Source organism: Heterocephalus glaber, unplaced genomic scaffold, assembly GCF_053883595.1.
Source record: "Heterocephalus glaber isolate CG9 unplaced genomic scaffold, H.glaber_assembly_v1.0 deba00001550, whole genome shotgun sequence".
Lineage (NCBI taxonomy): Eukaryota > Metazoa > Chordata > Mammalia > Rodentia > Bathyergidae > Heterocephalus > Heterocephalus glaber.
Genome location: NW_028258343.1, coordinates 7,979,964 through 8,001,493, shown reverse-complemented (window position 1 = coordinate 8,001,493; position 21,530 = coordinate 7,979,964). Strand labels below are relative to the sequence as shown.

The 21,530-nt window shown below is 35.1% G+C and overlaps 1 protein-coding gene across 23 annotated transcripts in view; it reads right to left on the bottom strand.

The window, feature by feature from the left end:
* The window catches only part of Adgrg6 (adhesion G protein-coupled receptor G6), a 130,443-nt gene that overhangs the window by 34,007 nt on the left and 74,906 nt on the right, over nucleotides 1-21,530 (bottom strand). For 18 of the 23 annotated variants that reach the window (XM_087190046.1, XM_021259327.2, XM_013072708.3 and 15 more), the window contains 10 exons: nucleotides 19,811-19,879; nucleotides 17,537-17,620; nucleotides 11,889-11,974; nucleotides 8,804-8,856; nucleotides 7,982-8,044; nucleotides 4,769-4,911; nucleotides 4,103-4,219; nucleotides 1,901-2,012; nucleotides 861-916; nucleotides 114-324 (listed from right to left, as the gene is read on the bottom strand). In XM_087190046.1, coding sequence (XP_087046172.1) covers nucleotides 114-324; nucleotides 861-916; nucleotides 1,901-2,012; nucleotides 4,103-4,219; nucleotides 4,769-4,911; nucleotides 7,982-8,044; nucleotides 8,804-8,856; nucleotides 11,889-11,974; nucleotides 17,537-17,620; nucleotides 19,811-19,879 — 994 coding nt within the window. The remainder of the gene's footprint in view (nucleotides 1-113; nucleotides 325-860; nucleotides 917-1,900; nucleotides 2,013-4,102; nucleotides 4,220-4,768; nucleotides 4,912-7,981; nucleotides 8,045-8,803; nucleotides 8,857-11,888; nucleotides 11,975-17,536; nucleotides 17,621-19,810; nucleotides 19,880-21,530) is intronic. The other 5 variants (XM_021259328.2, XM_021259329.2, XM_021259331.2 and 2 more) reach the window with 3 other exon arrangements.

Genomic DNA, 21,530 nt, shown 5'->3' with positions numbered 1-21,530 from the left:
AGATTTGAATTATGATGTCTGGGCACAGGGCACTCAGACAGGTGAGGAATTATGTAAAACTACATTTAGCCAGTAAATTTTACCTTCTAGAAAGAGAAGAAAGTGATACTTACTCGGAAGAAGATTGAAGCAAGTCATTATCTGAACTGCTCAAGATATTAGAAAATATATTCATTAGAGTTGAGCCGAGTGTTATATCAATATTTTCTTCTTTATTCACAATTCTTTTGACCTGTTCTACAATGGTGTTAATATTGGCTGAAGTTAAGTTCTGCCCATCAGTGGTTAAATTTAAAATCTGATTGGCAACTTCATTTGCTTCCCCTAAAAAAGACAGAAGAAACAACACACAGTTTTACCTGTGCATTTTAAGCACATTCAGGAATCCAAAGCATAATGTGATATTTCACTTTATAGCTGAACCAGGAAAATGGGGTGGCTGTGTGAATTCCCTCTCACCATCTGCATGGGGTTACAATATCTCCTTCTACACACAGAGTAATCTCTCTCTTTAGCAAGATACAAATTGCTTAGCGAGACCAGTGTTCACATATCATCTTAAAGAAACGGCCCCAGAATCAATGAGTAAGTGTACATTTGCTGTTTCAAAAATGTCAATACAGGATTGATAAAAATAGCAATTTACATATTATTTCTAAGTCTTCTCTAGAATTTTCTTACTATTTTAATCTACAGAATCAATAAAACAAAGAATGAAAGGAGAAAATATTTTGTAACTTAAATGAAACAATCATTTGCCTAATTTTTAATATTAAAATAGCAGCACACATCAAATAAGATGAAAACCATGAATTCATTTCATTTTGTCTTTTAGAACTGAAGAGAAATTTCTTACTTACTTGAACAGTTGGAGACATCAAGGGGTCCCCAAAAGGCTAATGATGTGTTGCGATAACTATAAAACAACAAAAAAGATATTTCAAATACTTGGGATAAGTGACAAAATCAATACATTTTAGGGTTTTCCTTAATACCTAGTAGGTTTCATTTCAAAATAAATCTGTAATACATTAAATAAAACTCATAACAAGAATCCATGCTGGAAGAAAATCAATAACCTACATCAAAGAAACAAAGCCCTAGCAATGCCCTGTAACCTAGCCTGGATAATTGGTCAAATACGGCGTTCAGAACTTTACAGGTACTATCTGATTTTGATTTCACATAACTCTGGAATGCAAATTATAATACATATCTTATAGATAAGGAAATGGACTTAGATAAACCCAGTAGTTTTCTAAAGTCTCCAGCCAGGAAGAGGTAGGGCCACATTTCCAATCCCAGTCCATACATCTCTAATGCTCTTTTCTCCCCTCCCTACCAAGTGTCCAGCACAGCATTTGAATGCAAAGTACTTACACTTGGGCAGTTTCCCTTTCTGAATCCCCTCCAAGGAAACCCTGACTGGGAGTAGAGCGCGTGGTGAGAATTAGACTGGCCTTGCGGTGCAGTGAATCCCTGCAACTGTTTTTCCTCTGCTGTTTCTGTTAGACATTCAGGGAAAATTTTCTATACCCTGAATGTGTTCATCATCAATTGCCCCACGACTGATTCTGTTTCCATTCCCTGTTTGCTTTTCTCTCCTCTCCAAATAGAAAGTTCTGGGATTCCAGGTGCTTATTATGAGGCTGAAAGCTGGTTTATCCACACACAAGTTGCAGCGCTCTGGACCCATTCTGCCTCTCTTAATTCCTCAGTCTCTTTGCAGAGGGCTCATTTGGCAGAGTGCTGGGGAAAACACTGCCGTTCTGGGTAACCTACTAATCTTATCTCCACTTCCCAGAAGGGAAAGATTGAGAGACATACAGATTGCTGCCCTGCCTCCCAATCACTACAATGCGTGAGAACTACTGCCTGGCAAAGTCAACCAAAGTGTTACCATGTCCGTGAAACAGAGAAGCCCGGCTTGTCGGGACACGGGAGGCTGTGCTCAGAAGGCGGGCTGGGCGGCCAGTGAAAGCCTTTGGGCTCCTCCACCGGAGCACAGGTGCCTAGGAGCAGAGAGGATGGACATGGAAACAGTAGTCTATTCCTTCATATTCAAAGTGCAGCAGAATGACAACCTTGGCTATTAGGCACGTATTTCATGTAATAATAAAATACTAGTGTTTTATATTCAAAATTTTTTAAAATTCAGAGATTAGAAAGAATAAGCATTTAATACATTTCAGACATAAAAATTAATACATCTTACAAAATCACCCAGTACAAAGACACATGTATGTGAGCACAGATAAACATGAAATATATTTTCATCCATGTAAATCATCAGCAGATATTGATAAAGGAGCTTCATTCCAAAAATAAACACTACAGAAAATGAAAAAAACATTCTGAGAAATTAAAGTGTGATTTGATCCTTTTTAAAAGGGAAAAGCCTATAAAAGAGTATGTTGACACTATCATCACTGAGTTGTGAGCATATGGTATAGAAATTTTTCTCGCTTCTCTGATAGCACCTCTTGCCTAGAAGCAGGCATATAGCGAGAAGGCTCCTACAACCCAAGTCTACCTGTTTAGTCTCACTGCTTCATCCCCAAATTATCCTACCTCTTGTCAGGAAACATTCTGAGTAATTTGTATAACATAAATGATTCAGATTTTGTATTCTGAGAAATATCAACAACCACAGCAATGTATAAACAACCACAATATAATCGTATAGTTCAGAACTGAACAACAGCAAGTTATATCGGACTTCCGGGAGCCAGTATTATAATCACCAACTGAAAATTTAAATGACTTTCCCCTCTGGAGCATGAGCTTTAACTGTCACAATTTAGCCTTTAATTTTCAAATGACAGAAAATTTTCTCCGCACACCCACTTGCAGAAAATAAAGTATAGACTTTAATTAAAATGCTACACATGAACGGCCAGGTATGCAGAAAGAGTTGTCCTGGGATCCTTCAGCCCTTGAGGACAGCCCTTGCTCCTCCCAGGGTCCTGGGTCATCTATTGCCTGACATGTGTCACGTCACTTCTTTGTGTGAAAGGGAGAAGCCCTGTGTTAGGAAGCAAGCATTTTCCCCCAGGGAGAGCTATTTATTATTACCAGTTATTTGCATTCATCCAGCTCTCTGAGCTCTACAATTGTGTACACCGAAGGAGCAGAGCTGGGGTCCTTCCCGGAAGCAGAGGCGGCGGTCTGTGTCCCACACTGTGACCTGGCCTCCCTCATGAGCACCCTCTTGGAGCCTGCGGAGCACCTGCGCTCTGCTTCAGCCTACTGAGTGTACACAAGGGGAAGCGATAAAGCTTTCCTTTCCCTTGACTTCTCAGAAAGCAGGTAATTGTAGACACATAATAATGTTAGAACAATTGCTATGCTACACATATTTCTGAACATTTGCTTTTGAAAATATTCCCATCAAGATTCATTCATGTAACAAGTATTCAAGTGCTGGGGAATGTGTTGGGTTCTCGGGGAAGGTAGAATTAAAAGCCTTTAAAAAAAATTAGATGTGGTCTCGTACTATAGGAGATTACTATTTAAAGAAAAATTAAGAACATAAATTCATGCAGTATTGTCTCTTCCCTCCCCTCCTTCTTTTTTTCTCTCTCTGTTCCCCTTCCTCCACTCCCTTCCATTCCCTTTCCTTTCCTTTTCCTCCCTCCCTCCCTCTCCCCCTCCCCCTCCTGTATGTGCATGTGTTTGTGGTACTGAGGATTGAACCCAGGATTTTCACACAGTGCTCCATCCCTAGTCCCTTTATTTTGGGACAGGGTCTTGCTAAATTGCTAAGTTTTCCAGGCTGGTCTCAAACTTGCAACCCTCTTGCCTCCACTCCCAAGAGATTCGTGGGGTTAAGGGTGTGTGCCACTACACCCTGTTCCCAAGACTACCGTTTTCCAAAGTGTATGAGGCCCAGGTACCTGGACAACAAGAAGTGGAAGCTCAGAGGTGGTGATACATATTTACACATGATGATGTCAGAAAAGGCTTCGTAGAAAAGGTGGCTTTGGGGCTTTAAAAATACGTAGGTGATGATCAAGTGGACAGTGAGAGTAGAGAAGGGCAGTGTGGACAAAGGGCACCGAGATACACAGGCACGTGCTAGGAAGGGCAAGCAGCGCCACACCTGAGGCTGGAGCTGAGGAAGTGAACAGGGTGTAGGTGAGAAGCGATTTGAGGGTCCGGGGGTATGCCTCAGTGGCACAGAGTCTGCCTGGCAAGTGCGAGGCCCCGGGTCCGATTCCTGGTACCAAAAAAGAAAATAAAGAAGTGATTTGAGATCCGAGGTAACTCCCAGATATTTGGCCTATTTCTACAAAGACAGTGGGATTATTAATGGATGTACAAGATGTACAGGCAGTACAAGAGAAGGAAATGTTTTACAATGAGAAATTGCCTTTTATAAGATTTACCGTATTAGAGTTTTCATATCCATGCATACACACACACTTTTTTTAAAAATCCCTAAAGTTGAAGCCAATAATGGTCAAGTTATCCTTGCATTTGCTCATATTCTTGGTAATTTCATAAAATATTCCTAAAAGAAACATAAACTCTCATCTACTCCTTCATTCCATTAGATTCACAAGTATGAGTGGCTTTGCTTGTTTATGTTGTCATATCACTCTTTTGCTGTAGTATCACCAATACAACTAATTTTATCATCAGAAAAATGTTTACATAGACAAATGACACAGAAAGGAAGAAGAAGATTATCTCTGTTGTTGCTCACTTACACCAGAATATATAGTCATATAAAATGCACTGAGTAGAAAAAATCGAAGTCACTTACCCAGTTGCTTCACATTCACTGTGTACAGCCTCAAGCCCGCATCCAGGGATGCGTTGTTTTGTAAAAGCTTCTGCTGAATGGTTTTTCCTTCTAAGGGCACATTGTTGGTAGCATTGTAAACTAGAAGGGCCCAAACCGCCAACCTAGAAAAACATTTCAAATAGAATTGTCACTGGAGGTATCGACTGGTTCCTTGCTTTTTGGTGGGAAAAACAGGCCACCTGATTCTGGAGGGTGACCATGGATTGTTGAGACAGATTAACCAAGCTGCTCATCGGCTTTCCCTGCTGCTGCATAAATTACAGTGTTAAAAACATCTCAGCACTTGTAGATTTTTATAAGATACTACATAACTGCATGTGGAACTTTATCATGTAAGCCTATTTGTTTTCGGAAATATTTTAATATTTGATGTCAATAATATTCAATGTATTACTTAATATTTTCTAGTGTGCACACAAGACCGGGTTTTATTTGTGGTTAATTCTACACTGTTTCTTTATGGCCAGGAATAAAATTTTTAAAGAAAAAATTAGAATTTTAACTGATAATTGACTTTTGAAATTATTAATTGCTATTATTTAAAAATGTGGCATAATTTCTCCAGATGAGTGACAAATAATTTTCCATCTCTAGGAAACATGTGGAAGTGTGTTGTATGGTAAAATTCATAAATAAATACGCAAAATACATTCTGGGATTGGTCAACATATTACCAAAGACAGTTTCAAAGTCTGGCCTTGAAGATCTTTAAAGTCTCTACAAAAAGCAAAGAGATGTATCTTAAAATCCTTGTCAAAACATGTGGTTATACAATTTAAATTAATGTAATTTTATGTTCAACTATAGCCATAGCTGTCATCAACAGCAGAAATCAAAACTATTAATTCAGCACTGTGATAAAGTTAAATGGCATTATCTTGTCAGGTAAAAGAGAAATTCTTTCCCTTAGGTGTGATATCTCTGGGTTTGCAAAAGCACTTTCGTCTTGCTTCATATTTGAGGAGAGATGAATAATATAACATAAGACATTATATTATGGAGGCAGTTACTGTCTGCATGCCAGAGACAAAGGCAAAGCATGAGCTACTTTGTGGCGAGGCAGTGGCATATTTTATTTATGAAATCCTATGAATAGGAATCAAAATTAAAATACTAAAAAAAAATTAAAATACTAATATATTTGCGGTGCTAAAAAAATAAAGAATAAGTTAAATATTTGTCATTCAAAGTTAGGTGAAATTAAGTAGCATTATTTTTTCCCCTATGAATACTTGTGCTAGCTCAAAGACAAACTCCTGTGCTGCTATTATAACTCATTCTGAAAAGCTATTTATCTCTAGAATGATCAACTGCTAAATATTCATATATAAACCATGTTTCAGGATAAGGCAATTGTAGATATGAATACATTGGTGAACTATGATATCTTGGTCATCTTTGAAATGGCCTATGGAAAAGCATCCCTTTTATTAAATTTTTGTTTGAAGATAAGCTTTGTCACTCCGGTTATGGAGAACTTAGAACTGGGAATGTGACATTTTGCTTCTCCTGAATATTGAGAACATCATTAGCACAGTGTATTACAGATGGCATTGCAAAGCCAAGCTTAGCCATTCAAGAAAAACCATGCACTTTCACAGGTCTTACCTGTGTTTTCCTTTTTCATTCTGAAAACTGAAACTATTTTATGGTTCTACAAAGTCAAGTTCTATCTGTTGATACCATCAGCCATTCTTTATTTGAAGAAACCTGTCTCTGTGGCTTTAGTTCCCTGCCTGTCTAGGCTATAAAGTATGACGGGATTATCTAAAGCTATAATGATACAATTGGATTGAAAAGAAAAGTTTAGGGAAAAGAACGTGTGAAACTAGCAGTTTGGAGAAAAACAATGAGAGGCGATAAAGCTTCATCAATGAGCATAAAAGCAATAGAGAATGGGAAAAAAGAAGAGGCCATAATATAATTAAAATGATGCTAAGAATTCATACTAAGGGGCTGAGAAATGTAACACATCAGTGATTCCCAAATGGGGATTGTCCGCCTTGTGAGAGTGTCCAGCAAAGGGATGCAGGCTGGTGCTGGATCCGTAATGGAAGGCTTAGTATCATGGTGGTAAGGATGGAAAAGAAATCATTCAGCTAAATAGAGAACTTCTGTCATTTACATGATTGAAATACATCCCTTTGTTTTCGGACCATAAAGGAAAGAAATGTCAGAAAATAAAACTAATTTTCCCTAATGAGGTGACTTGATCCAGTATATATAAAGAAATTATGTCTTTCAATTTAAATTTAGAAAAATCTGTTTATCTAATGTTAAGTAGAAAATAATACCAAGAGGGATCTCTGGTAAAATGTCAGATAAATTTTTGTTTTTATCTTCTTGTAGTAAGAATATATTCCCTGAAAAGAAGCATAGTCTCTCATCACATTTGTTATGTCTAACTTCATTTAAGTTTACTGAAACTCAGCAAGATTTATGAGAACATTTGCTTTTCAACCCATTTAAAAACATATACTATGTATATATTATATATATGCAATATACTACCTGAATACAACTAACTTTTTTTTCAGTTAGGAGTTAGGAATTTAGGTTATTTCCATTTCATAACAATTCGAGCAGCTGGTCCTTACGTGCCACCTGCTTTAGTATACTGGATATATAAATTAAATTACCTGTAAGAAGTTATGATTCTGATATAAATTTTAAAATGGAGAATTTAGAAAATCAGGTGATGGCTTTAAATGATCAACATTTTGTCATTATTATCCATATTATTAGATGCTGTCATACATAATAAACTCTTTACTTAAAGCTATTATTTTTACAGTTCTACAGATTGAATTCAGGGCCTTGTGCTTAGAGGCAAGCTAAAATCCCAGCTCTAATGTTATTTCTTGAAGTTCTATTGAAATTTCAAGTAGAAGTTAATGGTTATTAAAAGTAAACTGGAAATACCAATTAATAATTCAGTCTTGTTAAATGCTCTACTTTTGAACTAATTTTTCACTAAACTTATGCTTCTACTCAGTCTATTCTATTACGGTTTTAAAAATAAGAAAAAGTAACATGCATTAGCACTAAAGAAATGTTCTAGGTGATTAAATTTTTTTCTCCTATATCATTATTTTTATTTCTCTACCAGATTGTGAAAGCAACGAGCAAGAAAAAGAATGCTATACTTTCAGATGATTTTGTTAGTGTTACCTTTGATCATCCACAATGCTTCTCTTGACTTTAATCTTGTCCTCTCCAGTGCTCAGGTGAAAACTATAAATATAAATACATATATTCATTGGCACCTTTGTCTACTGAATCATCAAGAAAACTGGAAGAGGTAAAAGATAGAGCAGACTGGACATCCTAAGCCACTATTTCCAAATGTGTGTTCTGAGGTTCTTGATTCTCTCACAAGCCCAGACAACTGTGTGTTTCTGCTTTCTTTTGCAGACTCAAACAATGCATATCCACAGGACAAAGAATGTGAGAAGTTCCTAGAAAGAGCCGCTTTAGTTTGTTGAATAATGCACTTCCTGAAATTGCCAACTGATCCCTTTTCTGTTACGACATCACTTAGGCTCACAGAATACATGGTTACCCATTGTGAAAGACACTTTAAAAACTATTTTCACTATAAAACTGAAAACAAGGTACAGACATACAAGGTAGAGTATTGTAGACAATATTGCTTTCAAGAATTTAGTGGCAAATTTAAATAGAAAAATAATATAAGCTAATTTTGAAAAGCCAGGTTGCAAACAGACTGTAGATGTCCTACTGTGTAGAAAAAGTGGTCTCCAAACTGGAGTACACACAATCCAGGGTGCGTGGTGGACCCACAGTAATGAGAGGAAAAAACAACCGAACTTCTTTATATTTCACTGTTCTCTAATTTTTTGATACATTACAACACATAATGATTCACTTATATATAAGCCAACACACAGTTTATTTCTGGTACATCATACAGAGGCAATAACATTAAATAGATATTACTTTTTATCTAAAATAATTCATTCTGTCACTTACCTGATATTAACCACATAAACAGTGTAGTTCCAATTCTGGAAAGTTGAATTGAGCTGAAAACCATAATGGAAAAAGGTAAGATTTTTCCTCCAAAACGTAAGTTTGTTTCAGGGATAAAACCTCAGGGAAATCTTGGAAAACCAGTGCAACATGAGGTAAAAGTAGCAGATACTGAATCACTGTTTTCTAAGAACCCGATAAATGTTAGTTTTTTTCAATCCTTACAATAAAATAGGATAGGTATTACTCCCCAACTCCACTGCCTCATCTATTAAAGAATTGAGATATACAGGTATTAAGTAGCTTGTCAGTCACCCAACTATTAGTTAATCTAATAATCTGGCAGAGTCTACAATGGAACTCAAGTCTATCTGTTTGGAAACTCTCGAATTTCCTCCATGGCCCGTATTATAATAAAATTAGCAAAACGAGTATCTTCCATATTCTTTATTTAATAAATACTGAGGAACAATAAAATGTATTTTGTAGTAATTAGCATCTCAAAAATATTAGTAATAAAAAATATAAATGAACACTATACATCTTTAAAAACAAGTGTAAAATAAGTTCAACAATACTGGAAATGTTAATTTCATGTAGTTATTCAAGAATTTTTATGGATCTCAGTTCCAGATTTTTTAATGAAGCAATAAATTCCTCTTCAATATAAATGATAAATTTTCATAATACAGTGTCTGTTACAATTGCAAAACAGGATTTCTTCACTGACAGGAGAGTTTCCTGTTTTTATGTCATCTCCACAGGGTTTCTAGATCTTGTTTCACACCAATGTTTAGCTTTCCTCACAAGCATCTGCTACAGGTTGTGTCTGGAATCTCTTTGGAGCCCCTGTGCTAAGCCGTGGTGCTGTTCGAAATGGGTGGAAACTCAAAGCGGAAATTAGCTCAATGGGAATGTGCCTTGAGGGATACTGGGACTCCTGTCTCTCTCTGCTTCCCAGCTACCAAGCAGTGAACAGGCTTCTTCTGCCATGCGCCTCTGTTAGGATGGACTAGGCTGCCACAGCCCCAGATGGACAGGGCTAAGTGCGCATGGAATGAAACCTATGGAGCTATGAGCTAAAATAAATCTCTCCTCTTTCCCAGTTGATGATTCAGGTACTTTGTCACTGCAATGGAAAGCTAACATGCTATTTTGAAAATTAAATGTAAATGATAGGAGATGCTGCTAAAAGGGAGGTTAAATTATTTTTTAATTATGATTAATAATGCAGGCTTAATTCCCCTTGTCTGAAATGCTTGGAACCAGAAGCACTTCAAATTTCACATTCTTTTCTAATTTTGAAGTATCTTTATAGATTTTAGTCATTGAGCATCCCTCATCTGGAAGTTAAAAAGGAAAAGAAGCATTTCAGATTTTAAATTCATGGGTTAGGGATGCCCAATGGTCCTATGTGCAATCTGTAATATGCAAAAAGACACAATTTAAATATTCCTTTTTATCAAGTATCTGCTTGGATAGCTTGCATCTTAAATGAGAAGTATCCAAGGAAGTTTAGCTTCGGATAAGAATGATGCTATGTTGAAAACGGTACAAAAACATGAATCTAAAATTCTATCTTGTCTAGCATAGAACTTGCAGTGATACTAATTTTTAGGATTAATAACATCAGTGGCTTGAGAATAAAATTAAACAATTAGACTTTGATATAGTTCAGACTTCAAAGAACAATGCTGGAAAGAAAACGGGATCCAAAAATGCATTCTTTCTGTGAAGCTTGCTCTCCACTTAAGACTTAAACATATCTCTTAGTGTTATGTACCATTTTTTTAGAAGGTCAGTTGTAATCTATTTCCTTAAAGTCTACTAAAGAATTTTATCTTCCCTACTAATTTTGTAGCAGAATTACTAATTGGATACTATAGTTTCTAATGTCAACTTGTTTTTTAAAATATTGTTTTTTAAAAGAGATTTAAAAGGGCCGGGGATTTAGCTCAGTGGTTTCGCCGCCTGCTATGCAAGCGCAAAGACCCCAGTTTGATCCCCGGTACCAAAAAAAAAAGAGAGATTTAAAAGTTTATGTTTTCCCATCAGGACACATTTATCAAACACATACAACATAAGGAAATTCATTTTTCTTACTGCAGAATACACACATTGGAGACTATTCACACAAAAAGCTAATGTTTGAACTGTACAAAGTTAATGTTTGATCTGTCTAGTCTGGTATTTTGTAAAAAAGTACATAAAATACCTCACAAAAACCTCATAAAATAGAAATCTGTGGAAAATAAAATTTTTGAGATTGGTGTGAAAAAGAAGAAAATGCTACCTCCACAGGTTACATTTCATAAGAGGAAAAAAATAAAATGTTAAAATTTTAAATTAGAAAATATCATAAAGTTCAACAACAGGATACTGGTTAAATAAATTATAACCTAAATGTCCACAGACAAAAGACTTGTTAAATAGATACCTAGATAACCACATAATGAAGCTGCACTGTTGAAATAAATAAATAAATAAATAAATAAATAAATAAATAGGTAAGGTTCTATTCTAAGGCTGCAAATCTGGCAACAACAAATTAAGTACAAGATAGAATTGGCATATAAAATATATTAGTTTTAATATAAAAAGGAAGAAAAATAAGAATCTATCATGTATTTTCTTTCATATTCAGAAAAAATTACAGTTTCCAAGCAGATAGGTTGATCTCCAGACACATGAGTGGCAAGGGTGAGCAGAAGACTTTCATGAGAATTTTTTCTACTTTTGGTTTTGATCATGCATTCAAACAAAAATAATAAATATATATTTAAAAAATAACTTAAAATGTAAGGATTTAATAGTACGGATATCTATCAAACTATTTGTGTGGTAATTTCCTTATTTAATACATCATTAGTTTATTAGTCTCAGTTTTGTATTCTTTACGGTAATGTACTCTTTTATGCATTCACACAATTGCCTTGCACATTATATAGCTATACAGATACCATAATGAATAGTTACTGCACCTTATTATGATCTATAGAGTCAATTACCTAGAATCTCTTGCAGATTCTAGAAGTCAAAGGTTTAAAACAAACAACCCGAGAAGCAACTGTACAAGTTCACTTACCCATTCTGCCACCTTGCTCTGTACTTTGGCTTCAGGGTGATGAAGGATATTTTGAATCACTACGGATATTCTATACATAATTCCATCTGCCCATTGGAAACAGGGTTAATTTGTGAATTGTTTTATAGTCATATCAAAAAGTAAATTTATAATCACATAATTCCTTGCAAGTTAAATGAAACCTTTTATATAAGCCCAGAAAATTTCCCGGCTGATTTAATGCTAAACTTTTTTACCTTTGTAACTTTTTAGAAACAGTTATCAATTGGTTTACTTTTATAATTTGATGCTCCTAAAATATCTTTTGCATATGACCTTTGTAATGTTTGCATGGTTCTTCAGATTTCTGATTTGAACTATCCATAAAGTGTCAATTTTTCCATGTGCAAATGGACCTCTTAGAACAAGAAGGTATGCTTGTTTACACATGATAAAGATGACGAAGAACTTGCCATGAAGTGCTGAGTGAGAGAATGGCCAGGGGTTACTGTGAAGGGCAGGCATGTACCGCCTCCACATCTCTGCCTTCCCCTCTTCCCAGCAAAAACATTAACTTCTACTAAACTACTGAGGCAGACTTCATCAGACTTTTTCATTAAAATTTTTTAAATATGATCATTTATACTGAAATAGGGAAAAAAAAGAGAATATTTCCAGGTAAATTTTAACAGGACAATGCTATGAACAGAGGTTCTATTTTACTGGAGGAAGGGAAGGCAATCTTTAGTTTGATTTTGTTTTCCCCACGAAAATTACACTGACCAGCAAGGGTTTGCTAAATCTCTCCAGCTGTGAGCTATAGGGCCCTTTACTCAAAGTAGCTAGAGCAGAAAAATATACTCAAAATACAGTTGGTTAAAGAGAGAAAAAAAATGTATTATCAGTTATTGGCAATTATCTTTCTTCACACAATGTTTAAGTAAGTCAAATAAAATATGCATAAAGATATAGAAATATATAATTAAAATAATGTTGAGGAATATATTTAAAGAAAATTGTGAGGAAGCGATGGGGAAAAATGCAAAAGTAAGCCTCTGGAAACTCCCAAATTTTATTAAAATGCAAATTCCAGTCCCACTACTAAAGGAATGTCTTTCCAGTAAAGGAATCAGTCTGATGCCAAATGACAGAAATGGCCATCTTCAAATATAGGAGTACAAATATGTGAAACTGGTGTAATTCCAAAGACAGGTGAATTTAATTTATGCAGACTAGGTTATTTCAAATTCTAAATCTCTTCAGGTATTTTACTGATCTGGACTTTATATTCCTTTAAAACATATTTTAAATGAACAATAGAGGAACAAACATATAACATAAATGATAATGAAGGCAAAAAAAATCTTTTGTCCTGTGGATCTCATCATAGCAAGTCATGGGTGTTCTGAATGACTGAGAGGAAGGGTAAGATGCGGTGGCCCAGGAGACCCTAAGGGTCTTCAGGAAGCAGTGTAGGGCTGCAGGTTCCTAGGGATAGTCTGTGAATTTTCACCAGTGCTAGCAGAGTATCTGAAAATCTACCACTAGATGGAGTCCTAAAGCATGATTTTTGTTTATAAAGAGGAGCATTTGTTCCTGGGGGGAGGGGGGGGAATACAAAATACTAAAAATCAGTATTTTTAACCACTGACATTCCGGAAATTTTATTTGAGACAGTTTATAGATAGACACTTAAGATAGTTTCTTTATATTTTAAATATAGATAGATACTTAAGATAGTTTCTTTATATTTTAAATGTTCCTGCTCTCTTTTTTTCAGTTGACTGTTTTCATAAATGAGAGAGACATTCAATATCAGAGACAAACTTGGGAGCCTTCTCTCTAGGATAATATTGCTTATAGATGGTAAAATGTCAATATTCCAAGTAATCTTGTGTTACAGATTCTCCTTGCTGTGGGTAATTATGATGCAATCTTTATCTAGAAGCCTTAGAATTATATCATATTTCCAAAAATTAGCTAAATATTACTCAACAGAGTCTACTTGTTAGTTATTTTAAATTTTTCAGTAATGAGGTCAACAAACAATCTTGAGATATGTCCAAGGGTAAACCAGGAAAAAAAGGATAAACTGTCCAGTGAGGAGCTGCTGAGAAGGGTTTGGACTGCAGCAAACTAATTGGCTTAAACACTGCCACTGGAGGAAACGCAGTGAGTACCCATAGATGCAGGCTCTTCCCTGTTATCAGGGCAGAACTCAAGTCTTCTGCAGATGTAGAAACCTTTGTGGTGTCTCAGTATAAACTACCCCTAAATCATGTGTTCCAGAGACTTTAAGAGATATATGGACTGGGCTGGGGATGTAGCTCAGTGGCACCACAGCTGCATCGCAAGCACAAGGTCCTGAGTTCAATCTCCAGTACCAGAAAAAGAAAAAAAAAATAGAGAGAGAGAGATAAAGAGTTATATGGACTGTCCTTGTTATGACATTCAGGTCAAAAAAACACCTGGTAGACACTTCTTGAAATAAGTATTTAAGAATATATCCGTTTTCCAATTGAATAATTCTTCCAGTCACATAGGACATCAAAGTAGAATCACTGCCTGCTGTTACAGATGTGAGGTCAAAAGTTTTTCTTTCTGTAGATCTCTCGTCAATGAATCTTTTCTTTTCTTTCTTATCACTCTTTTCAGTTCCTTGGAGGATTTAGAAATGACACTATGCTATTTTCAAGGGTGTGAAATAGAGGTTTGAAATGTTGGGTTTGAAAGTATGTATTTCAAAAGATATCTTAAAATCCAAATTGGATGTTATTGTAGGTTTGAGATTACGTCTTTGAATTGGTGGGTAGGCAATTACACCATGACAGTAGATGCCCTGCAGCACCTACACACACGATTTCTTTAAGGTACCTGGCATACATACCTAGAGTGACCGCTAGACCCACACAAACATCCTGTGAGTGAATTTGGTATTTGGACAGCTAAACATGCATAAGAAACAAAAAGGAACAACTGGTACCTGCAAACTACATTTTTAGAACAGTAATAGGAACTAATGTCATTAATTCCTTACTTGGGTTGACTGTGCCAACTTCATAAAAGCTTCCTAACTAGTGGCACTAGGATTTTGTTCCAAGCACAGAAGATATTATTTGGAATTAAAATAATAATTAGTCCAGGAACTTTCTTGGGAATGTGGTGGAAAAGGCACACAAGTTCATTATTCGTGGGAATGGCTACATTATCCACGACATCCTAAAATATCTGTTCGTGAACAACAGCCTAAAAGATAAGACTTTCTTTATATAATTGTGGATGTCAGATGAAAGCCTATTGAAGATAACAAAAAGAGTTTTACATAGAAAATAGTAATATTATACAAAAGCTGGGAAAGTCAACTTCATTGACACAATGAAGAAATATACAACAATCTCAGTCCTCCTGTCCCTGCACTGACAGACTGTTATTGATGAGATCAGTAAAACTCTGAATGTCCAGAGCTAAAAGGACTAGATAAGGTGGATAATGTGTTTGTCGGCTGTTCTCAACTTTCTTATGTGCTCCAAATACAATTTTATAACATATCTGATTGTAAGCCTGAGAATGTTTACTATATCCGTTTCCCAAAGAATAAGAAATTGTTGATAATATGTAAATGATCTTAGATAGTCCAGGACAGGACATTAAATGTCATTTATTCACAAGGAAAAACAGAGTAATTCTCTTTACAATTATTTCAAATTTGCTTACATCACAGAAAAATTCTTATTTTAGTATCATTTATCTCTGACATTTCTTTTAAAAAAGATAACAAGCATTCAGCTCTGAGATGTGAAAAGCTAAGAAAATATACAGGGAATTGAGAAACATTATTTACATTTTACTTATTTGCACATTATATTCTTTTCACTTCTATTTTACAGCAAGTAAAAAGTTCATTTTACAATAAAGAACTTAATTTCCCCATATAAATACAAATGTTTGAGTAAATTTAGAAAAAAATGAAGTAAATCGAATAGGTGATTCAAGGATATAGTACAAATTATGCACAAATTTGAACACATAATTATGAGTTTATTTCTATCACATGCCTTTTGAATATTTTTAAGTGCTAAGATTATATTTTGATCAAAATCATCTGAATTAGATTCTTTTTCATTAATGTGGTCAACATAGACCATCTGAGCTGATTCTAACATTTGCTTGCTTTGTTGAAACTCCAAAGAAGGTCATGACGCAGAAAGAGATGGACTGAACAAGGCTCTCTTCACGAATGTTAGAAATGACATGATTGAGTGAATACAGCCCTACTCTACCAAGTCGAGGACTCTGAAGCACCATATAAATGTTCTTGGGCAGTAGAGGATATGCCAGGCTTGGAGGGAGAGCGTCACAGAGGCTCTTTGTGTGTTCATACAAAGAGTGAAATACTCAGTTAGAATTATAATATTCCCATCTGCTGGCAGGAGTGCATGTAAAATATGCACTGGAAACTTCAGCTGCTGCTGCTTTCTTGGGGGTTGCTGGAATTTTTGTTCCATCATAAATCTCCTTGGTGTAACTAGCAGAATAACCATAAACACTTCCCTGAATTGAGGGCTTTATAAGCCTAATGAAACTTATATCTATGTTTCATGTAAAATATTCCATACTTTCAATTTAAATGTTCTCACAGAGGAAGTTGATATAACCCTTGAAGCCAAAAGAAAAAATGAACGATATGAGTTTCTCTTCTCTGGATTTTGAGTCCCTGGTGATATATTACGGATGCCTTGGCCTCATGAGCTAAAGGACTGGGGTTTAGAAAATGCCTTTGTTTCCACTATCTCATATTTCAGAATATTACTGTATTTAAGGCAATGGTGTAGTCACCTGATTGGAATTTCTCTTTATCATTAACTAAAATCACTAACTCTAAATTTTCAAAAGATTGTTTATGTAATCCATGTGGGTAGCAGATTAAATAAGAACTCAATTCACCTGGTTTTTCCTCTGCTCATTTCTTAACTTTATATAACTATTGCATTTGCAAATTAGACCTAATATTAAAGGAAAAGTACGTATAGGGAAAAAGAAAAAAATCATTGGAAGTTACTTGGATTTCATTATGCCAAAATTAATTGGGGCTGGGGGTACAGCTTAGTGGTAGGGCATTTGTCTAGGATGTTTAAGTGCCAGTACCACCAAAAAAGATATGCTTTAACTGATAATAATATTCTAACCATTATTCTTCAACAAAAACAAACCATTTAAATGTCATTAATGTTTCAACATAAAGTTAACATCCATGAAAAATTAAACTACTAAATTCAGTTTTTTGAAATTATAAAATCCTTTAAAAAACCCGTTTCCCTGAAGAGAATCATCTGGCAATACATAAGATTCTGTAGAAAGAATAGGGTTTCTTTATCAGTTCTCTATTATAATGGAAATTAGTTCCTTTAAACTAAATGTCTTTCTCTTAAAACTTCCTTTGAAAGACTTTTTAGCTAAAAGTGCAGAACAAAAGTACTGTAAATATATTCATTCCCCTGGTCATTACAATCGTATACGTGACACTTATTTATTAGCTTTGCAAAAGTACAAATGCACCAATTACTTTCAATAACAGAAATGTTGCTGGAACATTAGATATTTTCACCCTTAGACTACAACTTTTTATTATGTTACACATATCACAAATAGAAAAGGTAATGATTTCTTACCATTCTTTTGTTTATCGATTCTATTAGTAACAGGCATGTTAGTGGTGACAGTGGGTGGTGTAGTACTAGTAGAGCTTACAGTTGCTGGTAATAAAGATGAGAAAGATGTAATTTTGCAAGGAGCACATCACAGTTAATATGGATAAGCAATTTATAATTGATGCATGGAAATACATAGAGGAGGAATGGAAACCATTTCTTGCTACTGATTACAAAGGACTCTGAGGTTATCATATGTAAAATGAAGCACTGCTTTCCGTGGCACATGGAGAACCAACTCCCACAGTCATTAGTGCCAAACAGCACAAGGGTCTGGAACTGGCACAAAGCAACTGAACAAAGGATATTTCAATTCTAGACCTAACTCTGCCATTAAAAAGCTGCCAATCAAACAGAAAATCACTAAACCTTTGCAAAACTCATTTCCTGTGTTTGAAAAAGAGAAACTTCAAGAAGGCTGTCTGAATATAGACCTAAGCCTTGAAAATTATCTAAACTAAATCAGTTTGCTTGATCCACTAAAATTAGAGAAATGATGTCTCTCAGAAGAAAATAAATGCAAGGAAAAACAAGGGAATGAACGTATACACTCAATCAATCACTGAAATATCCCAATAATTTCACTAGACACTGATGGATAAAAGTATTTCACAAGGGCAACCATTATAGGGGAGATATTTTCAAAGTATTAAGTCATAGTTATGCTTCTGATACTTCAAAAATTCTCAAAGACCAAACCCTTATGAATTATTTTTATAATTCTTTCTAAGGGATTGGAAAATCTATGTATGAAGTAAAAAACAAAACAAAACTACACCCATATTTTTTCTCTAGTTTATCTTATGAAGACATTTATATTAGATGTACATTCATATATACAATTATGATCTATTATTCATTTCCTTCAATTAAAAAATTAGTTAAACAATATATTTAAGTGATTACCCAAAGAATTACCTTTAAAAAGCTCTATTTAAAATACTGAATTTCTGGGTATAAAATACACATTCATTGATAAATAATTTTCCATTCCAAAGCACATGTAGCACTTAAAAATGGGAATTGTTTCTGAAGTCCTTTTAGAAAATTCTGAACAATCAATTATGTTTATCTTAATGTAAAATGCATTGTGAATTTTAGTCATTTGCAACAGAAGGGAAAAAACAAAGAAAAAGATGGCTATCTGGTGCTTTGACTCAAAGAATAAATACTATAGATATCTCAGACTAGAAGAATTTTGAAAAATTTAAAAAATATTTTTAAAAAGCTTTCAGATCTTGAAAGAAACAAAATTAAGCATTTCTAGTCTGCTTCATATAACTATTTTAAAACGGAGTTCATGTAAAGAAACTACTTAATTTTAGTAGGGTATTTATTGATAATAATATCTGAGCAATGTCTGAGGAAAACAAAGATGATGAGATTCCCCTTCCCACTCGTTCTCTGCTCCCACACTCAAACGGTAGAAGAGAGGATATAAGTTTCTACGTGTTTGATCTCACTTCTAACCCCATCAGCTTTGTGCCATGATCCTTTAAGTAAGAGATCCAACTTTTATGAAAGTTATGGTCATGGTTCTCATGTGGCACATAGGATATGCTACTTCAAATAGAAGCATCTAATAGAATAAATGGGAGAAAAGGGAACATGGGTGATTAGGAGGCACAATATAAAAATTAAAGCAACATATTTATATTATTATCTTATAACTTGTATGACTATGGATTGTTTAGCATGCAACTATTTAGTAAACAATAGGTAACTGAATATTGACATGATATAGTTATTAAGTATAATTCACACAGTTATATTAACATTAGCTTAGTATAACCATTTTATCTGGACAAGTTATATATATACATTTATATTGTTATCATAAGTTGTCTCATAGCCTTTTCTTAAACTTAACTAAATATTTGATTTATTTTTCCATTTGTTTTATAGACACAAATACTTCTTCAAAATATTGGACCTTTGCGATATTCTTGAGAAGAAACAGAAGGAAATGAAAATAAACCCTTGTTTAATAACATAATCATTCACATTTTCAAAATCTCAGTGCTTTATGGAAATGCAGTCATCCAGTGTGTGAATGCATTCTTTCTCTACACTGTGCACCCACACAACTAAAAGACAGCCAGAAATTCTTCTGCTTTGCTGGTTTTTTACTTTCCAACTGCAAATTAAGATAAACATCAAAGCAATGATAACTACATCACTCAAAATAGCAAGAAGGAAGCAGAGAGACTGCAGAGGGCGACACGGGCTCCCTACCTTGACAGAGGGTCCCCAGTTCTGCACAGTTAGCTAGTTCTGCTGCCGGAAGCGGGACCAGGTAGGAACCTTGATCAACACAGAGGAAAGATACAAGTTTGACTTATGATTTATTGATATCATCCAAAAAAATCATAAATCATATGGTTGATGGAGCAGGAACAGCCCCGGGAGAGCCCACCAACAATATTCAACATCAACAGAGTCTCTTAAGGTTACAGTGCTTTAACTTTCTCAAGTGTAAAATCAAGATATATTGAAGTTGCCCTCAAAGTCTTGAACTGATTTTATCGGATATCCACACGTGAAATGAAAAGAAATGCTGTTGTCCCTTAAAGTTTGTGTAAAAAGTGCATGGCTTTTTGGCCTAATTAACTGGAAGGCGCCAATGGAAATTCATACAAATGAAATAATACAGACATCAAAGAGAAGTTTCAAAGTGCACTTGGGTACTATGAATCACTTCCAAAATGCGTATTTTTGGTTCACAGACACTAGCACAGTTCTGCTATTTACAATTCCAGAAATATATTTTTGTGACTTCAAGTCAGTCTTGTGTCTTTTTTTATTTCAAGGTTTCACTTGAAATAAAAAAGCTTTCCTTAGAAGCAAACAAGTTTCAAAATTTTCTGGTAGAAGTAGATTTTCTCTGTTGCAGTAAATCTTTCAATTAAGACTTTCTCCAGCAGGTTGATGCTAAGATGAGCTAAATTTACTAAAAGCATAGTGGATTTTATAAAGACACAAGAGTAAGTACAAATATATACAATATATGTGTGTATATGAAGATATAAAGATATATAAAATACATACTATATATTTAACATTTAAAGGACATTTATATGACAGTGATTTCATTCTAATGTTTAAACTTCCCCCAATTTTCCCATGGGAAAATCCAGGGCAGGTGCATGAGCTCACAAAAAATGTCTAATTAGGTAAATGGTGTATATGAGGAGAAAACATCCCAACAGTTTAACAGCATCTCAAGAGACTGTTTCTACATCCTTGATTTCCTGGGGCACCAGACTTCTGCATGTTAATGCAACCAGTGTTGACTCATTGCCTATGACATGTGGCAAGAACAATGCCCACGAACAATGCCTCATGCAACTTGACTATTTTCAGAGAGGCATGAGCATTAAGCTGGCTTCACAACTGTAAATGCTAAGGCAAGTGCACTGATTGTGGTAGTCATCCAAAGGAGGGTGTGACAGCAACTTAATGAGAAGAGTGAATGGGAAAATCATTACAAAGAAAGAGACCCATGTGGGCCGGGGATTTAGCTCAGTGGTTCCAGTGCCTGCCTTGCAAGCGCAAGGTCCTGAGTTCAATCCCCAGTACCGGAAGAAAAAAAAAAAAAGAGAGACCCATGAGGCATATGAGATTTTAAGGGATCTGGGGTTACCAGAAAGAATTTCTTGAACGTAAACTAAGGGGCACTAAAGAGGTCAGGCAACACATGTAACTTGACACCGGAAACCACAGGGAAGATCAGATATGTAAGTCATCAGCAGCTTGTAGAGGGCCTTGTAGCATGCAAACACCATAAGCATTGGGACCCTGTGTCTTTTTCCCAATGAATAACCCCAGACTCAGTAGGTATGTGCTCAACCTTTACTGAATAACTTACCAAATACATTATTAATGACTATTAAAATTCAAAACTCTTATCTTAAAGGCAATGGGAAAATAAACAAAAGGGGCTAAGTGAGAAAAT